The sequence below is a fragment of the Gobio gobio genome (assembly GCF_949357685.1).
Source record: "Gobio gobio genome assembly, chromosome: 21".
In the NCBI taxonomy this organism is placed as follows: domain Eukaryota; kingdom Metazoa; phylum Chordata; class Actinopteri; order Cypriniformes; family Gobionidae; genus Gobio; species Gobio gobio.
The window spans coordinates 28,346,265-28,369,605 of NC_137117.1; the positions used below are offsets into that span (position 1 = coordinate 28,346,265).

Below are 23,341 nucleotides of genomic sequence, written 5' to 3' on the forward strand. Positions count from 1 at the left end.
TTGTGATGCAACTGAACATGTATCGACACAGGATTATTAATATTTCTCTAAAGTCTGTGTCCATGTGTGCTTTTTCCACTTAGACTCTGAGCATTACAATTGCAGCCTTTGACCCTAAACGTCCTGTTCCACACCTCTGTCTTCCTCTCTGGTGCTCTTCCTGATCTGTCAGTGAGTAAGACTGTGTTTATCCAAGCACACATATCATATATATGCTAGAAATACTCATGTTTATCTTTATTGTGGAAGTGGTAGATAATGTAACATTTATTGTCTGAACAGTACTGCTAATAGCTATCTTGCTAATTTACAGTTGTATGTTTTCTCTAGCATCACACCCAGTGAGGAAATTGCTGTTATTTTGATATGTTGGCATATGCCGGTCCTTCCTCATTTTGGCCCTGAGATACTGTCTGACTGCTCTTCCTACTTCAGTCAAGGGTCGCAGGCCCTTGCTCTTTGTATTGTGTGTTGTGAATTACTTCCCTGCCCTTTAACACATCAGTGACTGCAGGCCCACATTCACAGCCAGGCTGACGGTGTTCGTTTCCCCATGATAAGGCTGGTTCTTCCTCTTTCTCCTCTTTCTAACTGTTCGAACACACCCACACATCATTGTCAACAACTGTTATAGAAAGAGTTTATGCTTACCCGATTTGTGTAATGCTGATTTCATCAGTGAACGTTAGACACATTGCAGATTGCGAAAGCTGCTTCCAAATCATCAGTCCTGATCCTCCTCGATCTATCAGCTGCCTTTGACATTATGAATCACCAGATTCTCCTTTCCACCCTCTCATCACTGGGCATCATAGGAATTCCACTCCACTGGTTTGAATTCTATCTCACAGGTAGGTCTTTCAAGGTTGCCTGGAGAGGGGAGGTATCCAAAGCACATCATCTGACCATGGGGGTTCCTCAGGGCTCAGTGCTTGGACCTCTCCTCTTCTCCATTTACTCTACATCACTGGGACCCTTCATACAGTTACATGGCTTCGCATACCACTGCTATGCTGATGACTCACAGCTCTACCTTTCGTTTCAACCAGATGATCCCACAGTAGTTTCACGAATCTCGAGCTGTCTGGCGGACATCTCGGCATGGATGAAAAAACATCACCTGCAGCTCAACCTGGAAAAGACTGAGCTTCTTGTCTTCCCTACCAATCCGACTCTACAACACGACTTCACCATCCGGCTAAGTTCATCCTTAATTTCCCCTTCAAGATCGGTCAGAAATCTTGGAGAAACCTTTGATGACCAGCTGTCCTTCAAAGAGACATTTCAAAGACAGCTCGGTCATGAAGGTTTGCGCAACACAACATGAGGAAGATCAGACCATTCCTAACAGAGCATGCAACAAAGCTCCTCGTCCAGGCCCTGGTCATTTCTAGGCTTGACTACTGCAATGCGCTTCTGGATGGACTTCCATTGTGTGTGATCAAAAAGCTTCAAATGATCCAGTACGCAGTGGCGCGTCTTGTCTGCAACGAGTCCAAAAGGGCCCAAGTCACACCTCTCTTCATCTCTCTGCACTGGCTACCACTCGCTGCTCGTGTCACAGGTTGACTCAGTATTTTGTTTGTTTTTGAGCAGAGACATTTGGGCCTTACTGTGTGCAGTGTCATGTGTGATGGTGTTTACTGTGTGCATTAATATATTGGCACTCTGAATGGTAGTGGTTATTTACTGTGCATGTGCATCAAATTTGTAGTGGGTTTTTGTAACTACTTAATCTGCCCTGTTTGACTCTTTATAGACACCCATTCATGGACAAACCTGGCAACCCGCTTCCTGTTGTATTGCTATGCCCATATTTGGACTGTGCTTCCTCCCTGCTAATGTGACTTAATTAATTCATTAGAACTTGTCACCATGCTCCACCTTTCTGCCCATATTTGGACGACACTTCCTGTGATTTGAGTAACTTTATTATTGCCTCTGCATTGCCGCTGATAATGGCAATTAGTGACTAATTCTTTAACAGCTGGCCATGCCTAGTTTGAAGGAGATAAAAACTGGCTCTTTGGAACAGAGAGGGGTCTTGCTTGGTGGCTGCTGGTCTGCTGCCATTTTGTGTTCCATGCACTTCCCTGCCCTGCACATGAAGCCCAAGTTCCCAGGCATCTCTTTTTGACCACTGGTGTACCGCAGCTGGATTTTCTCAACGCTCTCTAATGTTGCCTAAAGGGCCGTAATTATATTTTATTACCACACATCGTGAATGTGTGTCCCTTTTCTGTGGTGTTGGTGTTCATTGTGGTCGTTTGCTTTTAGCCTCTGCAATACCTATCGTATGGTTCCAGTGGCTGGCATTGTCCTGAAGACTGTGGCTATCCTCGAACCTCCCTCAACGCTCTCTAACCCTCGAACCTCCCTCAACGCTCTCTAATCCTCGAACCTCCCTCAACGCTCTCTAATCCTCGAACCTCCCTCAACGCTCTCTAATGCTGCCTGAAGGGCCGTAATTATATTTTATCGTACTACAGTGTAAGTGTGACCTGCTATCTATGATGTTGGTGGTCATTCTTGGTGCTCTCTTCTAGCCTCTGGATTATCCATCTTGGGCTCCTGGGCCCAGTGTTGCTGTGAGGACTGCCTTGGTTACACCGGAATTCCCCTCAGCGTTTGCTGTTTGCTGCCGAGAGTACAGTAACTTTCTCCTGTGTGTCGGACGATTGACGTGACCTTCTGGACATGTCCGCTTGACTTTTTGGAGGGAGGACAGCTGGAGCGAACTGACGTGAAGCCACCGAACCTTAACCTTTTTCCAAACGGCTTCAGAGACATCATTTTAGTGAACTCTTTCCCCTACGTAACACTATCTCTTAGTGCTTGCTGTCCCAAAAAATACTATTTGTTGTATCCACACATTGACTGTCTGTTTTGTTTCTGTGGCTGGGACCTGATTTATTTTATGTAACGCTGGTCACAAGGTGACACTCGCATCAAGTTCAAGGCATTGACGCTTGCTTACAGATCCATCACAAACTCAGCACCCGCATACTTCGACTCACTCCTACGAGTCTACACCCCCACCGGAAGTATTCACTCAGCTAAGGAGCGACGACTTCTGGTACCATCACAGAGAGGCATGAAATCCCTTTCAAGAACATTTTCATTCACCGTTCCTCGCTGGTGGAATGATCTTCCCACCTCCATCCGGAATGCAGAATCACTGACAACATTCAAAAGACAGCTGAAAATGAATCTCTTCCGTGAGCACTTAACCTCATCTAAAAAAATAAAATAAATAATAATATTTGTATTTTCCTCTATTTGCTCCCTATTCTAGCCTGTGCTGCTCTGGGTAATGTTCAAAACTTAGTATTTCAGGCACTCTTCATGACGGATTGCTTCCTGTATTCCTCAGTTGTAAGTCGCTTTGGATAAAAGCGTCTGCTAAATAAATAAATGTAAATGTACACATATTAGCATACTTTATGCATGGTATCTGTTCAATCTCCTGAGAGTGATTTTTTTTTTTTTTTTTTTTTTTTTTTTTTTTTTTTTTTAGAGAATCAGGTTTATCTGATTAATGCACCTTTAAAATCAGATTATTCTTTGATTCCTTTTTTTGAGGAACATGGGACATATTTAAGTCTGTAATGCAGCGAATCTCTGATTGCAAATAGCTGCAGAAAGACGACACACTTTTCTAAATCAATAAGAACATGCTGCAATAATGCATATAAAAATAGAAAATTTGTTTTATTCCCTTAAGGGCCGGCAAGATGATTAAAATTTGAGGGCATATTGCTCTCTTGCAAAAGCTGCATTGAGTGTGATAGGAAAGGAAAGCTTGGGGGTGAATGATGACAGCAATGCTCTGGTGTTTAGTCATGTACCAGAACCCGATTATCTGTGAAGATCAAACGAGCCAGTGCACTGGAAAACAAACAACAAAGCATCGCCAAGTTTCTCTCCAGAAACAATGTGCTAAATTATTATACCCCCAAACTAATTTAGCACATAGTTCGCTTCTGTTTAGAGACCTTTGAATCAGCAGTTGCTAATGAATGAATATTAGAGGAAGAAAGTCCTGCAAAATCCAGGTCACACAATAAATAAGTTATTGTCTGCTGGTGTGTAAAAGCTCTGTGGTTTGAAATCACGTGCATGTGAGAACTGTTACAACCCAGATTTTATTTTTTACTTTGGAAAAATTGTTGCATACATATTATTTCTAAATTATTGTACGTGGAAAAGGAGACACTGTAAGTTAGACCTGTTTCCTATTATGCATAACATTTGAAACACAGAATGCATTGTATTTGTTCTATTACTGTTATTAATAGTAACCTATTATGATACATTATACATATTTCTATAAGAACACAAGATTCAATTTAGCTTGCATGTCAGTGTCAACTTGAAATATAGGCTATGTTGTAGCTATCTTTTTTGATATCATAAATGTTTATTTTGGTTTGAATATTTCATAGAAATTGACAGTTTTCCATGTTAGTTGTTAGATTCAAAGCCATGGAACATGACAAATGTGGCACCATCCACCAATTGTTCATTTAATTGTGATATTGTGATTAACGAAAACTAACTAATATAATTACCATCTTTTAAAATTGTAAACATAACGTTTGATCCTATATAACAAAACATACTAGATGTGGGTCTGAAAATTTACTGCGTATTAGGGATTAGAAATAATGTGACAAATATGTGAGAATGGACTATATTGCCATCTGCTGGTTACAAGTGTTAGGGAAGGGATCTCTGAATTTCTCTGAATTCTGTTCTCCACGTGCTACTAGTAAAATCTGCACTATATATTTTTTTTAATAAAATATAATACAATAATAAGTATGTCAACATATAGACCCTAATAAATAAATATGTAAAAATCAATATTTGTTAGATTTTCTCGTTTTTGTGTGTCATAATAAAACAATGGGTGATAATAAATGTGTGTGATAATAAAACCATTGCCAACATTAATATCGATTAAATGAAAAGAGAGGGAATTAAAAACAGAAAAATCCCATCTAAACTTGTGCTCCCAAACAGCGGAACTAAGCTTTCGTTTCCCCCGTTTCCCATCGAATCTTTCCTGAGCGTCACACATCAAAATGGCGGAGCGGGAAGAAGCAGTGAGGGGATTCATCGCTGTAACTGATGTTGATGAAGAAAGGGCCCGTTTCTTCCTCGAGTCAGCCGGCTGGGACCTACAGGTCGGCGCCACACTGATCACTTTATTACTGAAATATTGTGCTGTGAAGCACAAGCACTGCAGCTGATAATTCAACAGACTTTTAAGCCTCCACTGGCAGACAGGGAAATCTATAACCGGCTAACGAAATGTGCAAGTCACTCTTCATTCAAATCACCAGGAGTATCTTAAACTGGTTTAGCTCGGCAATCATAAATGATGCTATTCACACGTCAGGATTTGGTAGTCAGTATTGAAGAAGATAACGTTAGATGTTTTTAAATTGTGCTGGTCTATTTTACATAGAAAGTCACCCATAAGCTAGCAGCTTTAGCTTGTTCAATTGATGCTCATGTTTACATCCGTGGTTATTTCTTCTTCTTCATCCTGAACTATATTAAATTGTGTAATTTTGGAGTCGTTAATATAATGAATCTGGTGCATCTAATTACTGAAAGCAAAAATTGTTGTTTTGTTTGTGTAATTCACCAACTGTCTGTCTGTGAAATGAAGTGACAGCTCTCTCTATTCTGTCTCTTCAGCTTGCTCTAGCTAATTTCTTTGAAGATGGAGGAGATGATGATATTGCCACCCTCCCTCAGCCAGAGACTGGCTCTGTCACTCGATCCACAGGGCCAAGGTAACACAGGTCATCAACCCACAAACTGTTTGGGCTTCTCAATTATACAGTATCAGTTATACGGTTAAAGTCATAATAACAATTGTGCTGGTATATGTGTAATCTTTAATGTAATCTCTTCTGATTTCAGTGAGCACAGAGTGACGTCCTTTAGAGATCTGATGCATGAGGATGACGATGAGAGTGGTGAGGAGGAAGGCCAGAGGTATCAATATCTTGTACAGTTAATAACAGCTTAAATGTAACGTTACACTTCTTAATATTGGAGTTAATATCATTATGGAGTAATATCATAATTACTTACGGAATATTTATTTTTAAATTAAGTCATCACCTTTATTTATATAGCGATTTATACAATATAGATTGTTTCAAAGCAGCTTTACAGTGATGAAAGGAAAATGATGCATTTCGGCTGTTCAGCTGAAGTCAGTTCAGTGTTGATTCAGCGATCCAATCAATTTCCAGTGGACATTCAAATTTCACCCCTACATAATTTTTTCTTGTTTGAGAAACTGTTATACATGGGTATACTATATTGTATATAATCTGTATATAATCACTGTTTTAGCTTTTTGCTGTTCATTCCAATGGTCCTGTGGTGACAAATATATATTAAAAGTAAAATCTCAATAAGTGATCATCATAAATGCATGTACGATAATTATACTAGAATTAAAATATAATGTATATAAGTCCCCATGAAATAAATTTTTTTTGTTGCCTTTTAGTGTGAATATGCTAGTCTTAAGGTTGTCTATAAGCTAGTGTGCTTCAAAACAATGACAAAATGTGCATTTAGAAGATAAGCATTCTAACCATAGGCCGGTTTCACTCTGCACGCGTTAGCTGAGCGTAAGCAGCATGTATTTTTTCCGGCACCCATGTTAACAGATTAGAGCATCCACAACGGACGCAGAGGCGGCGCAGTAGTGCGTTGCGGAAGCAGCAGAGCTCCGATCGTTTCGCCGCAGAGTCACATGTTAAATGCCACGTGTTAAAGCCACATCCATTGTTCTTGATCAAAATTGACCTGATTTTCATGAAAAAAAATCTAATTTCACTATAAAATCATGTAAGTGTTTCACAATTACCATATGATAATCAGCGCTGTGAGGAAAAAAAATGAAATGCATGAAAACAAATCCTTGCCCAAACTTTAAAAGGCCTGTTTAAATTTTTTTAAACCAGAGGTATATCTTAATATTAAGATTACTTTTATCATGTAAACTACCTATATACTGCATGTCATATGCATATGTTTGTGGGACAGAGGGGGAACATGGTCAAATCACGATACTGGAAGTTCTAACTTTGATACAATACCTAAAAAAAATATCGATATTCGATACCATTTTCGATACCACGGGGAAAAAACACTGCATATACTGTCAAATTGATATTTTTAATATAATAATTTTTTTTGTCTGTCTATTGAAAGTCTAGGCAATTAAAAAATTCTTCTGAAGAGTACACTTTATATGATAAAGCTTTTAAGCTTTTTGTCATGTATAAACGTTGATCAATTACCATTACAATTATCTCACAAATATTTGCTAACTAATTGTGTTGCAATAGCTTACATACAGCACAAGGAAGCTTGATTTCAAATTGAATTTAAAAAGATGAGTAAACAGTAATAAAATAAGAACAAATAAACAAATTACAAACAATAGCACAAATAAATACAATAGAATAAAGATACAAATGAAATAGACTGCTTTATTTTTTCAGACAGTAGCTATTCAGGTAAGAAAAAAAAAACTAAGTAATCAAATTTAAAATAACACTGGATAATCTTCCTTGTAAAAAATTAAATGCAGATTAATCCATTGAAGTTACACAAGTTAATGAGTAGGGTTGGGAATCGTGAGAAATTTTCCGGTTCCGGTTCCGGTTCCGGTTCCGCCTAACGATTCCGGTTCCGATTCCGGTTCCATTAAAATTATTAAACAAATAGTGGTAAAGGAAAAAGGCACAATACGCAACTCAAACAATCCATTTTGTGTTTATTACTTGCTCTAAAATTTATTTACAGGTTGGCAATGTCAAAAAAGTCCTGTACTGTACATATATTACAGTATTAATTAAGCCATTCTTGCAACACATTTTTTTTCAAATGAACACCTCTGAAATTGTCTTATTACATTTTATCTCTCTGTCTCTGAATAAAACCAAGTTATAAATTATATTTATTAGTTATATTTATTAATTAGTTATATATTAATTTAATAGTAATTCAGTGAACTTGTAAATAATAAATTGCAATTCAGCATTACAAAGGTAGCCTAATTGTGCCTAAACGCTTACCTAAACCATGGTGACTCAATGGTTGACAAATATATATATATATATATATAGGCTATATATATATAGGCCTTTCACTATAAATCTGGTATAAGCCCTGTGGCACTCTGTGCTGTAGCACATGTTTTGTCAAATTGCTAGTGCAGCCTCCTTTGCATGTTATTAACTTTTCACGTGTTACATTTTGCTTCATTATCATTCATTCTTTGGAAATGAATCCATACTTGTGACTTTCTCTTCGCTATGCTGGTGGTCAACGAGAAAATATCTGACGCAAAACCGTAAATGTGTAGCGCGAGGGCTTTCAGGCTGAACTGCTGCACTCCTGGAAGCGGCAGGCAACGTAATTAATATTCATGATGAGGTGAGCCAGGGTTGCCAGGTTTTCACAACAAAACCCGCACAATTGCACAATCGTTTCAACCCGCGGACATGAAACACAGCCCGCGGCAACAGTGGAAAGCGGGAAAATCACGGAGTTGGCAACACTGGCTGTCACTCGCTATGAAAGGATACGCTTCCAGCGCTTCGCACACACATTGCACCAGAACCGTTTTCGGAACCGAAACTTAGGAATTTCGCGCGGTTCTGGTATTTTTCAAAAATCAGTTTCGGTTCTGCATAAGAACCGGTTCTCGGTTCCCAACCCTATTAATGAGTCAAGAGCAGTAAGTGATCGTTTGTCTTTTTGTAGTTTGAATAATAAATAACTGCTGTCCCTTTAAGACCCGACGCACGCATGGATCCCAAACACTGATCCTGTTACACATTCTTCCTGAACTGGTTAAGACTTTTTACGTTAATACTCACCAAGATGGGCATTGAGACATTTTTTGAGTGTATTCGACCATTAATAAGCTGGAAAAAGGAGCTCATTTTTGCACTTGTATGTTAGAGGCGGCTTTATTACGATGTGTGTGTGTGAGTGTGCACGCGCTTCAGATGCGAGCGCAAAATCTGTGGGAATGAGTAGAATTAACGTTATGTGCAATCCAACGCGAAATTCAGACCGGTCACAGCAACACTAACTAGAAAAGGGTTCATGTTCAGAGGGTTAACTGGACTGAATGAGAGGAGGCGGGTGCGTGTCAACTCACTGTCGGTCGGAGAGGAGAGCGCAGCTGGTATCGACACTGTAGAAAAGGAGTATCATATCGTTTCAGATATTTCAGTATCGAAACATCTATATTTTTGACAACACTAGTCGCATCACAGCAGAGTATGCTGCCCAAGTGCCCATCATAAATCAAAGCACATGGATAAGGTGACAGGATGGACAATACTCATCTGTATTTGTAGTACACACGCAACGGTTCAGCTGTCAGTGTGAACACACAATGGGAGCCTGCTGCTCCCGCTCATACGCACAGCTTCTCCACTGCGTCCAGTGTGAAACAGACGTTAGTCATTTCTGCCTGTATGGATCAACGATTTTGATGACATCACTCTGCACTTCAGCTTCTCATCAGATTTTCTGTCCATTCAAATGCTCTGACGAGACGCGCCTCCAAATAGACACTGAAGCTGAGGTTGAAATCAGTCACTTTTTCACACAATACCTATTTTCTACATGGTGAATGGAACATTATGCACTATAAATGGGAAATGGAATGATTCAGACAGTGTAAATATGCTTTCCTTTTGGACGAATGAAGTCTGGTTTTGCGTTAAGTGTAACGTACACCGGCGCAGTATGCACGGCACAGTCTGCTCCGGTCTAGAGACACAATAGCACACAGCAGATGATATGATCGAGTTGGCGCAGACCACAAAACGTATTGGCCCCATTTGAATTCTGCACAAAATGCAATATTTTAAAGCGATATGGAGGAGAAACGGTTAGACAGACCGTTAGAAACAGCACTGAGGCGTAGAAGAGAGAACACCGGTGCCATGCACCAACATATATTGCAAACTTTTCAAACATCCTCAGCATGATTGTGTTCACTGTTTTGCTTGAGTAGTTTCATAAAAGGGGAATCTATTAGACTGTGGCTCTCAATTGCTGAGGTCAACGGCTCTGGCTCTGATTATAAACTAACCGGTATTGGCTATTTTAAAAGGGGGGAGGAGCTGCTCTATGTCCTGTCCTGTCTTTCTGTTTCAATGGAAATTACATAAATTCATCGAAGGCACTTAAGTGAGCCTTTAAATAAAATAGTGTGACCCTCCAAGACACTGCTGTCCCTGGTACGGCCGCGAAGATCCGCGACTATTACGCAGGAATGAGAAGGTAGTTCCTAGCCATATAGGTGTAGAAAATCGCAACTTTTAATTTTCAGTTGGTCTTAGCACACGATGTAACTGTAGAAGAGTCAAGTTTTCAATAGGAAAAATATTGAAAGTGTCTTCGGTCATTTTTTGAATGAGATGCTAATGGACTGATTAGAATCAATGATGTATGCTAAGCTATGCTAAAAGTGCTACCGCCAGATACAAAGATCGGCTGAATGGATTCAAAAACGGTAAAACTCAACTATTTAACTCTAGGGGACTTGTAAAATGAGCCTATTTTCAAAAAAAGTGGAGTGTTCCTTTAAAGTAATGTTTACACATATTTAATGATCTGGTTTTTTTGAGTAACATCAGACTTCTCCTCCTGCAGGTTCTTTGCCGGTGGCTCAGAACGCAGTGGGCAGCAGATTGTTGGCCCTCCCAAAAAGAAGAGCCCAAATGAGGTGGTTGAGGACTTGTTTAAAGGAGCTAAGGAGCATGGGGCGGTTCCTGTTGACAAAGCAGGCAAAGGACTTGGAGAATCCAGCAAGTCTAAGGTAGTTCTTCCACAGAATAAACTTTTCTGTAAATTAAAGATAATATGCATGCTTTTTGTGTACTCATATCTCATGTGATTTTGATTTGCTCACTTTTCATTTCTCGTTCTACAGCCATTTATAGGTGGTGGTTATCGATTGGGTGCAGCACCGGAGGAGGAGTCAACTTATGTGGCAGGAGCTCGGAGACAGCCCAGCAGTACACAAGATGTGAGTCACCTAGCCTGTGCCTGCTGAAGTCATTCAGACGTAGAGAGAGATCTGCTTCAGTGATTTGTGCTGTGCCAGCAGGTGCATGTGGTGCTGAAGCTCTGGAAGTCTGGGTTTAGTCTTGATGATGGAGAGCTTAGGAACTACAGTGATCCCGCAAACGCTCTCTTCTTGGAGTCTATCCGCAGAGGGTGAGCTCTGAATTAATTCACTGATGTTTGGCAGAAGTTTAGCTGATTGGCAGAAGTTATTGTTCCCCCTCAGGTCACTTTCAAAAGCATCCAACATTTTTCATGAAATGTTGGGCCTTCTTGACATAGATTAGGGACTATCTAATAAAGATTTTCAATGCTAACTAGTTGTCAAACACTAAACCTCTTTGTCACCTGCTGGCTCTCTCAGGGAGATTCCTCTGGAATTGAGACAGCGTTTCCGAGGTGGTCAGGTAAACCTAGACATGGAGGACCATCGGGATGAAGACTTTTCCAAACCCAAGCCTGCTTTCAGGGCCTTTACTGGAGAAGGACAGAAACTCGGCAGGTTGGAAAACTCTTCCTTCTCTCTTCTGATTTCATTTCACTGAACTGAGGGTGGCTTAATTACGTAATGAAACTCTTTATAATGTTAATTAGGCTAATAGAGCTGCACAATTCTGGGTAAATTCAGAATCATGATTTTATGTTTGCTTCCGCCCACCACTCGCCCCTTCCTTTCGAAGCACATAGAGAAGCTACGGTGGCCGACCCAGGACAAAGATGTTGTCGTCTGAGACAGCAAAGAGTAGCTAGTGCTCCGTAGAGCAGTTTGTCCATTTAGGGCTACTGGAGAAACATGGCAGCGCAAAATGGTGACCCCTGTAAGGGGAACCACGTGTATGTAGATAGAAATGGCTCATTCTGAGGTAATAAAAACATAACGGTTCATTATGTAAGGTCTATATACACCACTGGCAACATAGTTATGTGTATTATATTGCATTTCTGTCAATAGAGCCTCATAAATATTACACACTGCACCTTTAAAAAACGGTCTTCAAAAGTCTTCAATTGTTTCATTACTGGATGAATCATTGTTTTTGAACAAATCTTTTGAATGAATGATTCAATGAGAAATAAATGTTTTCATTTGTCGCCACGTAACAATGCAATTGATATAATATTTGAAGTGTCAGGTTATTTTCAAAAGGTGATTTACTCTATTCGAATCGCTGCTATAGACGTCAGTGTTTATATCCGAACTATAAACTTTTATTCCAGTTCTTCTGTGGTCATTTTAATGATTGTAAGACAGAAATAATTATACTGTGTGCTTGAAAAGACTGTTTGAGCAGCTTTTTCATACCTATAAATCTAATTTGGGTTATTCTGATAAATACTGGTAAAAATTGTTTGTAGGGCTGCACATTTTGGCCCCATCATTTTGTGTGTGTGTGTGTGTGTATGTATATATATATTATATTATGACTAAAATACTAAACTATAATTTAGACCGAGTCCCCTAAATTATCGTTCTATGTGTGTACAAAACACAACTCACTCCTGAAACGTTCTGGCTTCTCGTGTGTTAATATCTGCTATTCTAACTAAAGTAATATTACAGTGACAAAAGACTTTTTAACTAAAGCACAGTCGACAAATACATTGTGTTTTGTTTAAGCTTAAGGCTGCTTAACAGAGCGTGCTTGCAGTGTTGCCATGTTAACATATTATAAACGTTTTCGGGGTTACTGTTTAAGCTTGGCTCATAAAGAGATCAAGGGCCCCACTTTATATTAGGTGGCCTTAAGTAATTGCATCAATAAATAAGTACAATGTACTTGCTGTGTTCAAATTGTATTACAAAACACCTTTGCTGATATTGAGGTGGGATACGGGTAGTGTTAGGGACAGGTGTGGTGGTATGGGTACGTTTAAGGGTAGGGTTAGGTGTAAGGGAAGTGTCAACTGTGTAATTACAAATGTAACTACAGAAAGTAACTACAGACGTAATTACATGCAGGTATTTTTTTAAATGTAAGTACAATGTAAAAACATGTATGTACACAATAAGTGCATTGTATCAATTGATTAATTAAAATGTTAGTACATAGTAGTTAAGGCCACCTAATATAAAGTGGGTCCAGATCAAGTTTATGGAGTTATTAAAGTGAGCAGGTGCGTGTTGCAATGTTTCGGTCTTGTTTTCGGCATAAAGCATTTCCATTTATTTAGTTTTTTGTGGGCTTGTTCTTGTTCGCTGATTTGCTTTCGAGATCTGGCAATGCGAGTCAGGCTCTTGCTGCTTTCCCTGTGATTTCTTGCACCGCACATACAGAAGAGAGCTAGCTACATCTCTAATGCATGTTAAAATATGTACTTTAAATTGCTTCAGAGATGTGTAACTTGTAACTGTCATCTCTTATGTCTCTCGTTGTATGTCATTAATAACTAGTTGTTCAGTTTGGTTCCGCACACACTGCGTAGAATTTTTGTAAAGGCTGTTGTCACTACGTGCATTTTCGGGAGCTAATTCGGTTGTAAAATGTGGTTTTCACATAAATTACAAAAGTTGCAGTGTGTACGTGGCCCATGTGACTCCAGTGGTTGTGTGACTCCAGTAATTTACCACTTTATTTACCAAAAATTAATCTTCATCGCGCATTCATGCAACGTCTATTCTCACATCAACACATGCATGCGTCGTGGTGCTCTCGTGAACATGCGCTGGGGATTTAATGATGTCTTTACTACCTTTCATGGGCTTGAAAGTGGTAGTTGCGTAGACTGTCAATGGAGGGAAAAAATCTCAATTTCATTAAAAAGATCTTCATTTGTGTTTCAAAGATGAGCAAAAATCTCACTGGTTGGAATGATATGAGGGAGAGTAGTTAATGACAAAATTAAAATTTTGGGGTGAACAAACCCTATTATTATTGTAAAATATCATTGTAAAATAAAAACATTGAGTATAAGAAAAACAATATAGTAATAATAATAATGCTAGTTTTTTTTTTAATGGAACAACTGTAAAATTGCAATACTAATATGTATGGCTGTCTAAATGTATTAATTTTCAAACGTTAAACCATCAAGCTTTTATTTTGGCAGTAAACTGCTGGGACACCTTAAAGCTGCTCTTTTGATGACAACATCTTTACAAGTTTGGGAAGATGCATATATTTTGTTATTGATAATAACACTAGGCCATATTGCAGTTTCGGTTTTGCTTCGATTAATCACGCAGCCCTAGAAAATCATGAGCACTTTACAGTTCTATTAATACATTGTACTTTGTGGTCTACTTCCTAACACTTGAACATTATATGGTATATAATTGAATACGGCTGAACTTTGTCCTCATTCTACACTAACTTCCCTCAGCGCCACTCCAGAGTTGGTGTCGCTCCAGAACAACCCGCAGGACCAGGCTACCAGTGAAGCTGAGGCTAGTGCTTCCATCAGTGTGGACAGCTCTCAACCTGTTACTAGCATCCAGATCAGAATGGCCGATGGAGGCCGGCTGGTGCAGAAATTCAACCACACCCATAGGTAAAAGCGTTACTAAAATGCTTTGAATACTATGGCATGAAATTCTTCCTCATGACTGACTGTTAAATCTTTCTCCATCTCAGGGTGTCTGATGTGCGTCAGTTTGTGGCGAGCGCTCGTCCAGCTTTAGCCGCCACCGAGTTTGTTCTCATGACCACCTTCCCCAACAAGGAGCTGACAGATGAGAGCCAGACGCTGAAGGAAGCCAACCTGCTGAATGCTGTCATTGTGCAGCGGCTAAAGTGACAGCGCCATCCGGTGGCCTGGCTTTATTAAAGCACTCTTGAGTTGGAGATACCAGGACTGAAGGACTTCTAATTACTTAATTTTGTTTTCTTTAGTGATATGTTATTCCTCTGTGACAGTTTTGAGGGTGGTGGGTGTATCTGGTTAAACAAAATGGAGATGAAGGGGAAGCAATCACACTGTGATATAGTTAAAGGAAAGGAGAGAGCAACCGAAGCGAAGATCTGACAAGTTTTACGATTTTAGAGTAACTGCTGAACATATTCAGATTGATATAAAGAGCTGTCTGAAGAGTTTTGACATTCTTTTACCTCGATGTCTATCTTGCAGCTCTATGCTGCTTCGGCTTTACCACCTCAGTTTTATTCCTCGTTCTGTGATTCATCTCTTAACATTTCTCAGAACTGTCATTAAAAATAAAGTAGCCTTATATTCTGACCCCATACAGTGACACGGACCTCCAAGATCAACCTCAACTGTCAATGATCAAAACATTTATTTTTACAAAACATTTTTTTTATGAGATTTGAGGCTTTTTTGTTATTTAGGTTGTCACACTATATTATTGAGTATTTTGCCTGATTATAAAACAAAATGAGTTGGTTAATTAAGAGCCAACTTCAGTTTCGGACACTGCTGCTGGTAAACGTATCAGCGGCCTTCCTGTATTCTATGCAGAAACTGACTATAAATCTGGACGTATTGCGTGATTGTGAGCTGTGGTAAACCTGATATTAAACCCCTTTGTCTGGCATTGGAGAGCGCTTTATTTTTTGGGAGTGTTTCAGAGTATGGGACCACCAGGTGCCCCCCCCCCAAAAAAATGAGACCTTTGCATGTCAGGAAGCAGTTTGTTTTTGAAAGCTTTGTTTATCGTAAGATCATGCTAGACGGCGTGATGGAAGCTATTAGTTCAGAAACTGGAGTCATGAGTTTGTCATGCACTCCCAAGGTCTGCGGAGTCCACCGGCTTGCAGTGTATTTGTGAAGAATATTTTTCACATTTAGCACAGTAATGAAATTGAAATCGGACATTAATGACTTAATTGGATTTATTTATAAAAATACATCTCAACATTTTAGCCTATAGATACCACTGTAATGTATACAAGTATCCCTTCAGTATTAAATGAGATTAAGTTATATGGCCCGCTTTATATTAAATTAGATATAATTCAGCTAATCAGATATATTAGTCATGGTTGCCCTTTAAGAGTTAACCAAGTTGTGCTGATCTTTGGCATGGGCTGTGGCTGGGCTATATTTCAGCCGTGTTTATTTATGTGTGGCTAAATACGGCCTAAATAAGAGAAAAATAAATGTCTTGTTTGTTGCATAGAGATATCGTGAAGTATATAATCACTCAGTGGAGTATGTCAACAGCAAGCATTCTTCGAATGGCTTGTTTTTCTTTTTTTTAAGAGACTCTTGCTATTCCCTTTTGCGCAGATGGATGTACATGATTCCACTGCACAGGAGCAAAGGTACACAAACCCATGCCAAGAAAAAGCAGTAGCCGAAGTGTCCCGAGCTCAACTCTCGAGTGTCCTGAAGGATTTCTTTATTGTGCAGAGTGTAAATGAGCACGGCAGTGAAGGCGTTGAGGCCTGAAAGGAGACAGAAAAGGTCAGAGAACATTTTTCCTCGACTTAAGAAATGAGTATGTATTCTGGCTTGGTTTGAAGACGTTTACCTAATAAAGCAAATCAATTCAAAGAACTTACCGGCAAATGCCTGGCAGACGCCAGTGAGGTAAAAGAGTCCTCCTTTAGAAATGGTGAAGAGTTGTCCCAGGAATATCAGGAATGAAATGCAAGAGAAAACCACGGACAGGACCATCAGAACCTGGACTGCTTGAAGCCACTCTGGTGGAAACAAAACACGAAGATATACCAGGCAGCTTTGAACCTCTTATTGGTGACGCTTATTGCAATAAATTCCCATATCCAAGTGCTCAAATGTGTTATTTTACCTGTCTCTTCTGATGTCGCACAAAACCACGCCTCTGTTTCATTGTCAAATCGGCAGTTGTACCACAGGTCTGAGTTTTCTGTGCCGTGCCAAACCCACCAGGACTGATCATACAGATGATTAAATAAGCATTCATGATTTCAGATGTATGCACATTATTTAGATTTTGGGGGATAAAGTGTTTCGTATAGTTACCTTCTCCATGGTGGCAATAAAGAGAACCGCCAGTGTGATGAGATGAAGCAGCGTGACAAACATCAGAAGGGACGCCATGGTGATAAACAGCACCTGTCAACATCTGAAACGTTCTCATCTGTGTATTTCTGTGTTGTAAATCAGGACACATATTTCACTTTTAACACATTTTAAATATTTTGCTTATTATTAATAATATGTAATTGTTTACATACATTTCAGTTAATATTAAGTATTCAATATTATTATTCAATATTATTTTAAACGATTTAAAATATTTTGCATAATTTATGCATGTATTAAATTGTTTATAAACAATTTCTTATTTATATAGTTACAATGTTATTATATATATTTATAATAAAATGATGTAACAAAAACATTATTGTTATATAATAAATAAAATACTACTGTTGTTTTTATATTTGATGTTAAGAGTTCAAGACACAACTGCATAATTGTACGATTAACCTCAAGAGAACAAAAGGTTTAACAAATCTGCTTTTAACCTAGAGAGGGAAAAGGGCAGGAAGTAAAAATACTAAGTAAACTGACTATGGCTGAAGCCCAGAGCTGAGAAATGAAGGCTCTCTTTCAGACTTTTCCAAGTCTTGAGACACTGTAAACAGCCTTGGGAAAAGTCATGTTCTCATAACCAGTCTTAATCATTCTCAAACACTTTTTACATGAAGAAAGGAAAAAAAAACATTTCTAAACATTTCGTCTGACTATAATAAAACTATGATGTTCAAGCAGATTCATTCCCTTGTTAAAATCACTTTATATTTCACAGTAGAGTTGGAAATGGTAAAGTATCTTAAGTTGTTGTGTTTTGTGACTTTTGTTTTTATAAAAAACAAAACAAAAAAAACATATCAAACCATAAACAATAAAAGCAGATCAAATAAAGGCAAACTCACCAAATTTGATCCAAATCCAGCTGAGGCAAATGGACCATGTATCGACTCTTTCAGTGTTTATTCAGGTCTGCTGCTACTCTCCTCCCTTTTCAGCTCCAGTAAATTGGATGATTTTGTGGGGTCAACTTCAGAAACGCCCATTTCCTTGATGTTGGGTTAGTTCTGTTGTCCTGCACACAGTCCCATCTGATCCTCCTTGTGTGTTCAGGAAACGCATGAGCATGGGCACACGTCTCTCTTTCCTTGCAGTCGTTTATCATCTCAGAGGGTGTGCGCTGAGTTCCTATGGGGTTCTATCATAACTTGAATCTCCTTTGATGATGTCGATTATGCGAGTTGGTTTCATTCATCATCGCCCATGAGATTGGATGGGAAAGCCACCTAAATGGGCAAAACTACAGGAACCTCAATGTTTATTTGTCCTGCTGTGCACAGTAAATGTAGAAAAAAAACATATTATTTATTTGTGTTATAGTATCTTTATATATCTATATTATTTCTGCAAGTGTTACAAATGCACTGCCATATAATACAATCTTGCCATAACTGTAAATACATCTGTCCATTGTATTGAAAGCAATGCATTATTGTGCTCATACTCAATCTATTTCTTAGTCTATTTAAAAATGTATTATTGTGTGTTATTTTATAAGCTCATAACAATTGCTGTATAGGTAAAAATGCATGTTTTGCTTAAAAAAGTTACATTACAATTCTAAATTATATATATATATATATATATATATATATATATATATATATATATATATATATATATATATATATATATATATATATAATTTAGAATTGTAATGTAACTTTTTTTAAGCAAAACATGCATTTTTTTAAGCAAAACATGCATTTTTACTTATATATATATACACACACACACACACACATATATATACATATACACAGTTTGTACATTAACACTGCACTGTGCTTTCATACATGTATATTAAAAAAAATGAAATAATCATGATTAAATTAAAATGTGTTGTACCTTAAAGTTGATAGTTTTAGGGGGGCTGGCATGACAGACACAACCTTCGCTATTGTCAGTAATTCTAATAATATTGTGACACTGATGACATGTCAATTTCATAGCACAAGACCAAGACAAGTTTTCGGTTTTACCTTAAAAAATATGGACGACGCGACTTCATTGACTTCCGCTTACCCGTTTCCCCCCCACGTCGACATCGCACCCACGCCGACCGCGGAAACCACGCCCACTCGCGGGAAAGCTGCAGACTGCAGTACTAACTAAGCACACAAGACAACACTCAGAACTGGGACTAGCTCTGGCTCTGAATTAGCTCTGGCTCTGCTTTGGTGGAAAAGGGGTATCATTGGTGGGCACGTGCTGTCAACGATGGCACCAGATGTCGGCGGGACGGGAGGATGAAGGCCGTCGCGGGAGATGGTCACTTCGGACCCATTCTGCAGTGGATTATCAGTGAATCCCAGTTGTCTCCGATGAAAGTTTGTAAAACTATGCTCTAGTTGTGGTAGTGTTAGGGGAGGGGCCAGGCTCAGTGGCTCCAGTGAGTCATCGAGCCACCGCTTTAGTACTAACTTACACAGAGTTATCTGTCTTTGTAACGTGTTTCAGCAATACATTTCTAACATCTATAATGCGTTTAGAAAAATAAAAGAATTGTCTTTACAGGGACACGCGGCACGTTTGTAAGTCCACAAGACCGAAAGCGCATATGAAGTGTGCCATTTGGGACAGGGCCTTTGAGAACCACTGGCTTAAAGTTTATGGCACGCCCATCCAGGGGCGTCGGATTGGGGGTAAAACCAGTACTGATTACCAGGGCCCCAAGGGAAGAGAAGGCCCTTGAAAAATATTTTATTTTACCTGGATATTTTAATTTCCTAATTAAACTTCATAATGAATGTCAGATGAAATGTTAAGTTAGTGTATATGTTTTATACACAGCGAAGATGGCCTGCATTTGACCGACATTACAGAATCTGGAGGGCATCGATATTTATCAGGTTGTCATTGCATGTGATACTAGCCTACATATAATGTTGTTGGTTTTAATAAGATTTTTCCCCAATAATAAACCTGGTGTCCTCCGTGATTCATGTTCATTCCGACAAAAAACGCACTTGAATGCAACAAACTCGTATCACGACTTCGAGAAGTTTGCCCGTGAAGGCAATAAATAACAATAAAGCGAGCGAGCGAGCAAGTTTACACCTCGTATTAATGCTGCCTTCACGTGCTATCGGAAATTTTATGATTCCGACTTCTGAAGTCGTGATTACGAGCGCATTGCATTCAAGTTTCAAAATGTGAGGGCGTTCATGTGCAATGTTTACCTGGAAACTCGTATTTACGATAATTCCGAGAGCACGTGAAGGCAGCATTAATGCTTTAACGTGCTTCACGGATGAGTGAATGCCGAAATTAAGACGAATAAATGCATTATAAGTAAACGTTCCATTTTTATTGTAACTGTAACAAATGGAACCTAATTTAAGTGTTGCAATTTAGTTTATTTTTAGTTGTTTGCTGTTCAGTCTTGTATATGTGTTTTAAGTGAATGTATGTAGGCTACATATTTTTTTGCATTGGTTTGTGAATGAATTTGCCCTCTAATAAAATCCTTTTCTGAAGTTGTTTCAAATTTAGTTTTTTATTAAAACGATAGTTTTAGCAGTTTTCACTCTATTGTTTAATTATTGTAATATCTGCCTTAAGTTTTCTGATTTATGTTAATGTTAATGTGTGCACATCATGTGTTGTTATGGTAACTCAGCTGGACTCCAGAAAGTGTCATTATGACGTGAATTTCAGCTGCATATGAACATTCTTTATGGAATTCTCTCTGTTGGGTGTTTTTGGCGATTGATGAAGTTGGTGTGTTTTTTGCGGTTGGCGAGTTTCTACAGTTATTGAATATATTTGATTATTGTTTATCGGTTTTTGACTCTCTTTCGGACTTTGACTATCGGCTTTGGATTCGCGACAGATTTTGACTCTTGGTTTTTGACTCACGATTTTGACTGTTTTGGATTCCCGTGTTTGACCCTTTTCTGGTTTCGACTCTCGGCCTCGGACTCCTCGGATTGGTCGGCAGCTCCTTTCATGAAAATGGGAGTGGTCGGAGTTTTATCAGTGTGTGTAAGTATGCGATATGCACACAGCAGACTAACAATTCACAAATACTTTCGGTAAAGAACTTAATGTTTAATGTGTTATGACATTTTTAAACATCAGCATTCTCTGTTAAATATTGATATTAACGAACGACAATCCTGTAAATTGGTGTTTGTGTACATGGAGGAACGCTATAATACATGTAGTAATGTTTTAACATGACAATGTATACAATAGTAACGAACGGCTCAAAAGTCGGACAATTTCTGTTGTGGCGTTGCCATGACGCGTTGCTATGGGTTGCCTGCATTTTGATTGACTGCTGATTTTCCACTGTTCGGAAACGGCTCTCGAGCCAAATATGGTCCTTTCAGAGAGTGTGTGGCCTTACGGAAAAAAGTAAACCAAAAATATATAATTTTTTAATCCATAATCAGAGCTAATGTGTTGATTTAATTACAAATCTATATATTATATATTTTAAAGTATTACACAATTCACCAATGCCCGTTTGTCATGTGCATACACCAACCAATCGTGATCTGGCAAAGCAAGTTCAAATTCCATTGGGCGATGTGAAGTGGAGGTAATTTTCTGTTCTTATTTATAAATCGCTTGAAAATTACATAGACAGACGAGACGATTCCACATCGTTTGTGGAACGACTTCCTGCGGTTTGTGTCATTTTTTTAAATTGCTTCACTGACAAAATGGATTTTAACTGACAAACAAATCCCTGCACAAAACCATGCAGCAGCAAAAGTCACATTAGTGTTAAATTCACTTGTATTATGTATATTGATACACCGTTTACTATTTCATTAAACTATCAAAGTTAAACAAACCCAAGTGCCACCGGCACCTACAGGCCTATTATGTGAAGTGTAGGCTGACGAAATACGTGAAGGGACTTTATTATATTACCATTTTTTTATATTATGCAGCATTATGAAAGAAATCTCTTATGTTCATCAAGCCTGCATTTATTTGATAAAAAACAGCAATATTGTGAAATATTAAAATAATGATTTTCTATTTTAAACTAATTTAAAATATAATTTATTCCTGTGATCACAGCTGGATTTTCAGCATCATTACTCCACTCTTCAGTACCACATGATCATTCAGAAATCATTCTAATATGATGATTTAATGTCAATGATGGAAACTGTGATACTCTTTTCAAGATTCTTTGATTAATAAAAATTAAAAAGAACAATGTAATATTTCACAATATTAGGCTACTGTTTTTTCTGTATTTTTGATTAAATAAATGCAGGCTTGATGAGCATAAGGATATATATATATATATATATACATACATACATACACACATACATACACATATACATCTCTCTGCACGGCCCTGCTACAATGGATACTTGTTGACAGCTTCATGTAAAAAAAAATGTTGTGCACTCCTACAGTATTTACCAGTACTGTCCGGATTTGTTGTTTTTCATGAACTTTTGCCTTGTGCAGGTGGAAACACAGAGAGCTGTGTTTGGTGTGCCCCTGATCGACCTGAGGAAGAGTGGACAGATGAGGCTGGGTCTTCCTGTAGCGCTCATGCACATAGTGGAGTTTGTGGAGAAGCATGGTGAGTGCCGTGGCTCGTGTGTTTCTCAGTGTTGGTCAATGCAATAGCTTCATCTATGCTGAGATGTGTTTGTGTTTAGGTCTCAGGGAAAGTGGCCTGTTCAGGGTTGGTGGGAAAGTGAAACTCTGCAAGGAATTGAGGACAAGTTTTGATCAAGGAGGATTTCCGGAGTTTGACGGTGGGGATATTCCTACTCTTGCCTCCTTATTAAAACTTTTCCTCAGGGAGTTGCCTGGTGGACTTATTCCAGAGCTACACAGGACACAACTGCTGAAAGTGTTCAGGGGTAGGTGAAGCTGGGGTGGGGATGAGAGAACATTTTGGGTTCCTGCTGCACAACAAAATTGATTTAACTAAATCTTCTTGAATTCTTTATTGTATCTTGCAGATTTAAAAGAGGAAGAACTGAATCAGGCTGTGAGGACGATCCTGAACCGTCTTCCTGAGGAACATTTTAACGTCCTCTGCTACCTGTTGTTCTTCCTGTCCCGTGTGGCTGCAGAGAGTCATATAAATCTTATGACATCCAAGAACTTGTCAATAGTTTTTGGACCCACTATCTTTCAGTAAGTGTTTGTATTTGTGTATTAATCTGATATAGTCTGTAATTAAACGCACATTACAACATAACTCAAGGACTGAGGTGTCTATATAGTAATGTTTGTTATC

At 38.6% G+C, this 23,341-nt stretch overlaps 2 protein-coding genes across 5 annotated transcripts; one reads left to right on the plus strand and one right to left on the minus strand.

Moving 5' to 3' along the window:
* Positions 1 to 4,890: 4,890 nt before the first annotated feature.
* On the plus strand, positions 4,891 to 15,627 carry nsfl1c (NSFL1 (p97) cofactor (p47)). 3 transcript variants are annotated; one of them, XR_013815437.1, is made up of 10 exons: positions 5,084 to 5,189; positions 5,710 to 5,807; positions 5,938 to 6,012; positions 10,720 to 10,885; positions 11,000 to 11,095; positions 11,177 to 11,286; positions 11,498 to 11,635; positions 14,455 to 14,622; positions 14,706 to 14,969; positions 15,271 to 15,627. XR_013815437.1 is itself a non-coding variant. In XM_079802286.1 (9 exons), the coding sequence occupies exons 1-9, from the start codon at positions 5,088 to 5,090 to the stop codon at positions 14,866 to 14,868; spliced, it is 1,116 nt and encodes a 371-aa protein (XP_079658412.1). In that variant the 5' UTR covers positions 4,891 to 5,087; the 3' UTR covers positions 14,869 to 15,627. The 3 variants fall into 3 exon arrangements, 2 of the variants coding, with proteins under 2 accessions (XP_079658412.1, XP_079658411.1); XM_079802286.1 differs by having other exon boundaries at positions 4,891 to 5,189; positions 14,706 to 15,627; XM_079802285.1 differs by having other exon boundaries at positions 5,026 to 5,189; positions 11,174 to 11,286; positions 14,706 to 15,627.
* Positions 15,388 to 18,177, minus strand: emp3b (epithelial membrane protein 3b (MAM blood group)). 2 transcript variants are annotated; one of them, XM_079802288.1, is made up of 5 exons: positions 17,955 to 18,177; positions 17,035 to 17,127; positions 16,841 to 16,943; positions 16,593 to 16,733; positions 15,388 to 16,475 (listed from the first exon to the last, which is right to left on the minus strand). In XM_079802288.1, the coding sequence occupies exons 2-5, from the start codon at positions 17,110 to 17,112 to the stop codon at positions 16,300 to 16,302; spliced, it is 498 nt and encodes a 165-aa protein (XP_079658414.1). In that variant the 5' UTR covers positions 17,113 to 17,127; positions 17,955 to 18,177; the 3' UTR covers positions 15,388 to 16,299. The 2 variants fall into 2 exon arrangements, with proteins under 2 accessions (XP_079658414.1, XP_079658413.1); XM_079802287.1 differs by having other exon boundaries at positions 15,728 to 16,475; positions 17,035 to 17,162; positions 17,955 to 18,175.
* Positions 18,178 to 23,341: the final 5,164 nt, after the last annotated feature.

Coding starts and splice junctions, on each gene's coding strand:
- nsfl1c (XM_079802285.1), top strand. CDS start 5,088: ATGGCGGAGCGGGAAGAAGCAGTGAGGGGATTCATCGCTGTAACTGAT. Junction 5,808..5,937: donor ACTCGATCCACAGGGCCAAG/GTAACACAGGTC, acceptor TTCTGATTTCAG/TGAGCACAGAGTGACGTCCT. Junction 6,013..10,719: donor GGTGAGGAGGAAGGCCAGAG/GTATCAATATCT, acceptor CTCCTCCTGCAG/GTTCTTTGCCGGTGGCTCAG.
- emp3b (XM_079802288.1), bottom strand. CDS start 17,112: ATGGCGTCCCTTCTGATGTTTGTCACGCTGCTTCATCTCATCACACTG. Junction 16,944..17,034: donor TTATTGCCACCATGGAGAAG/GTAACTATACGA, acceptor CTGTATGATCAG/TCCTGGTGGGTTTGGCACGG. Junction 16,476..16,592: donor CGTCTGCCAGGCATTTGCCG/GTAAGTTCTTTG, acceptor GTCTCCTTTCAG/GCCTCAACGCCTTCACTGCC.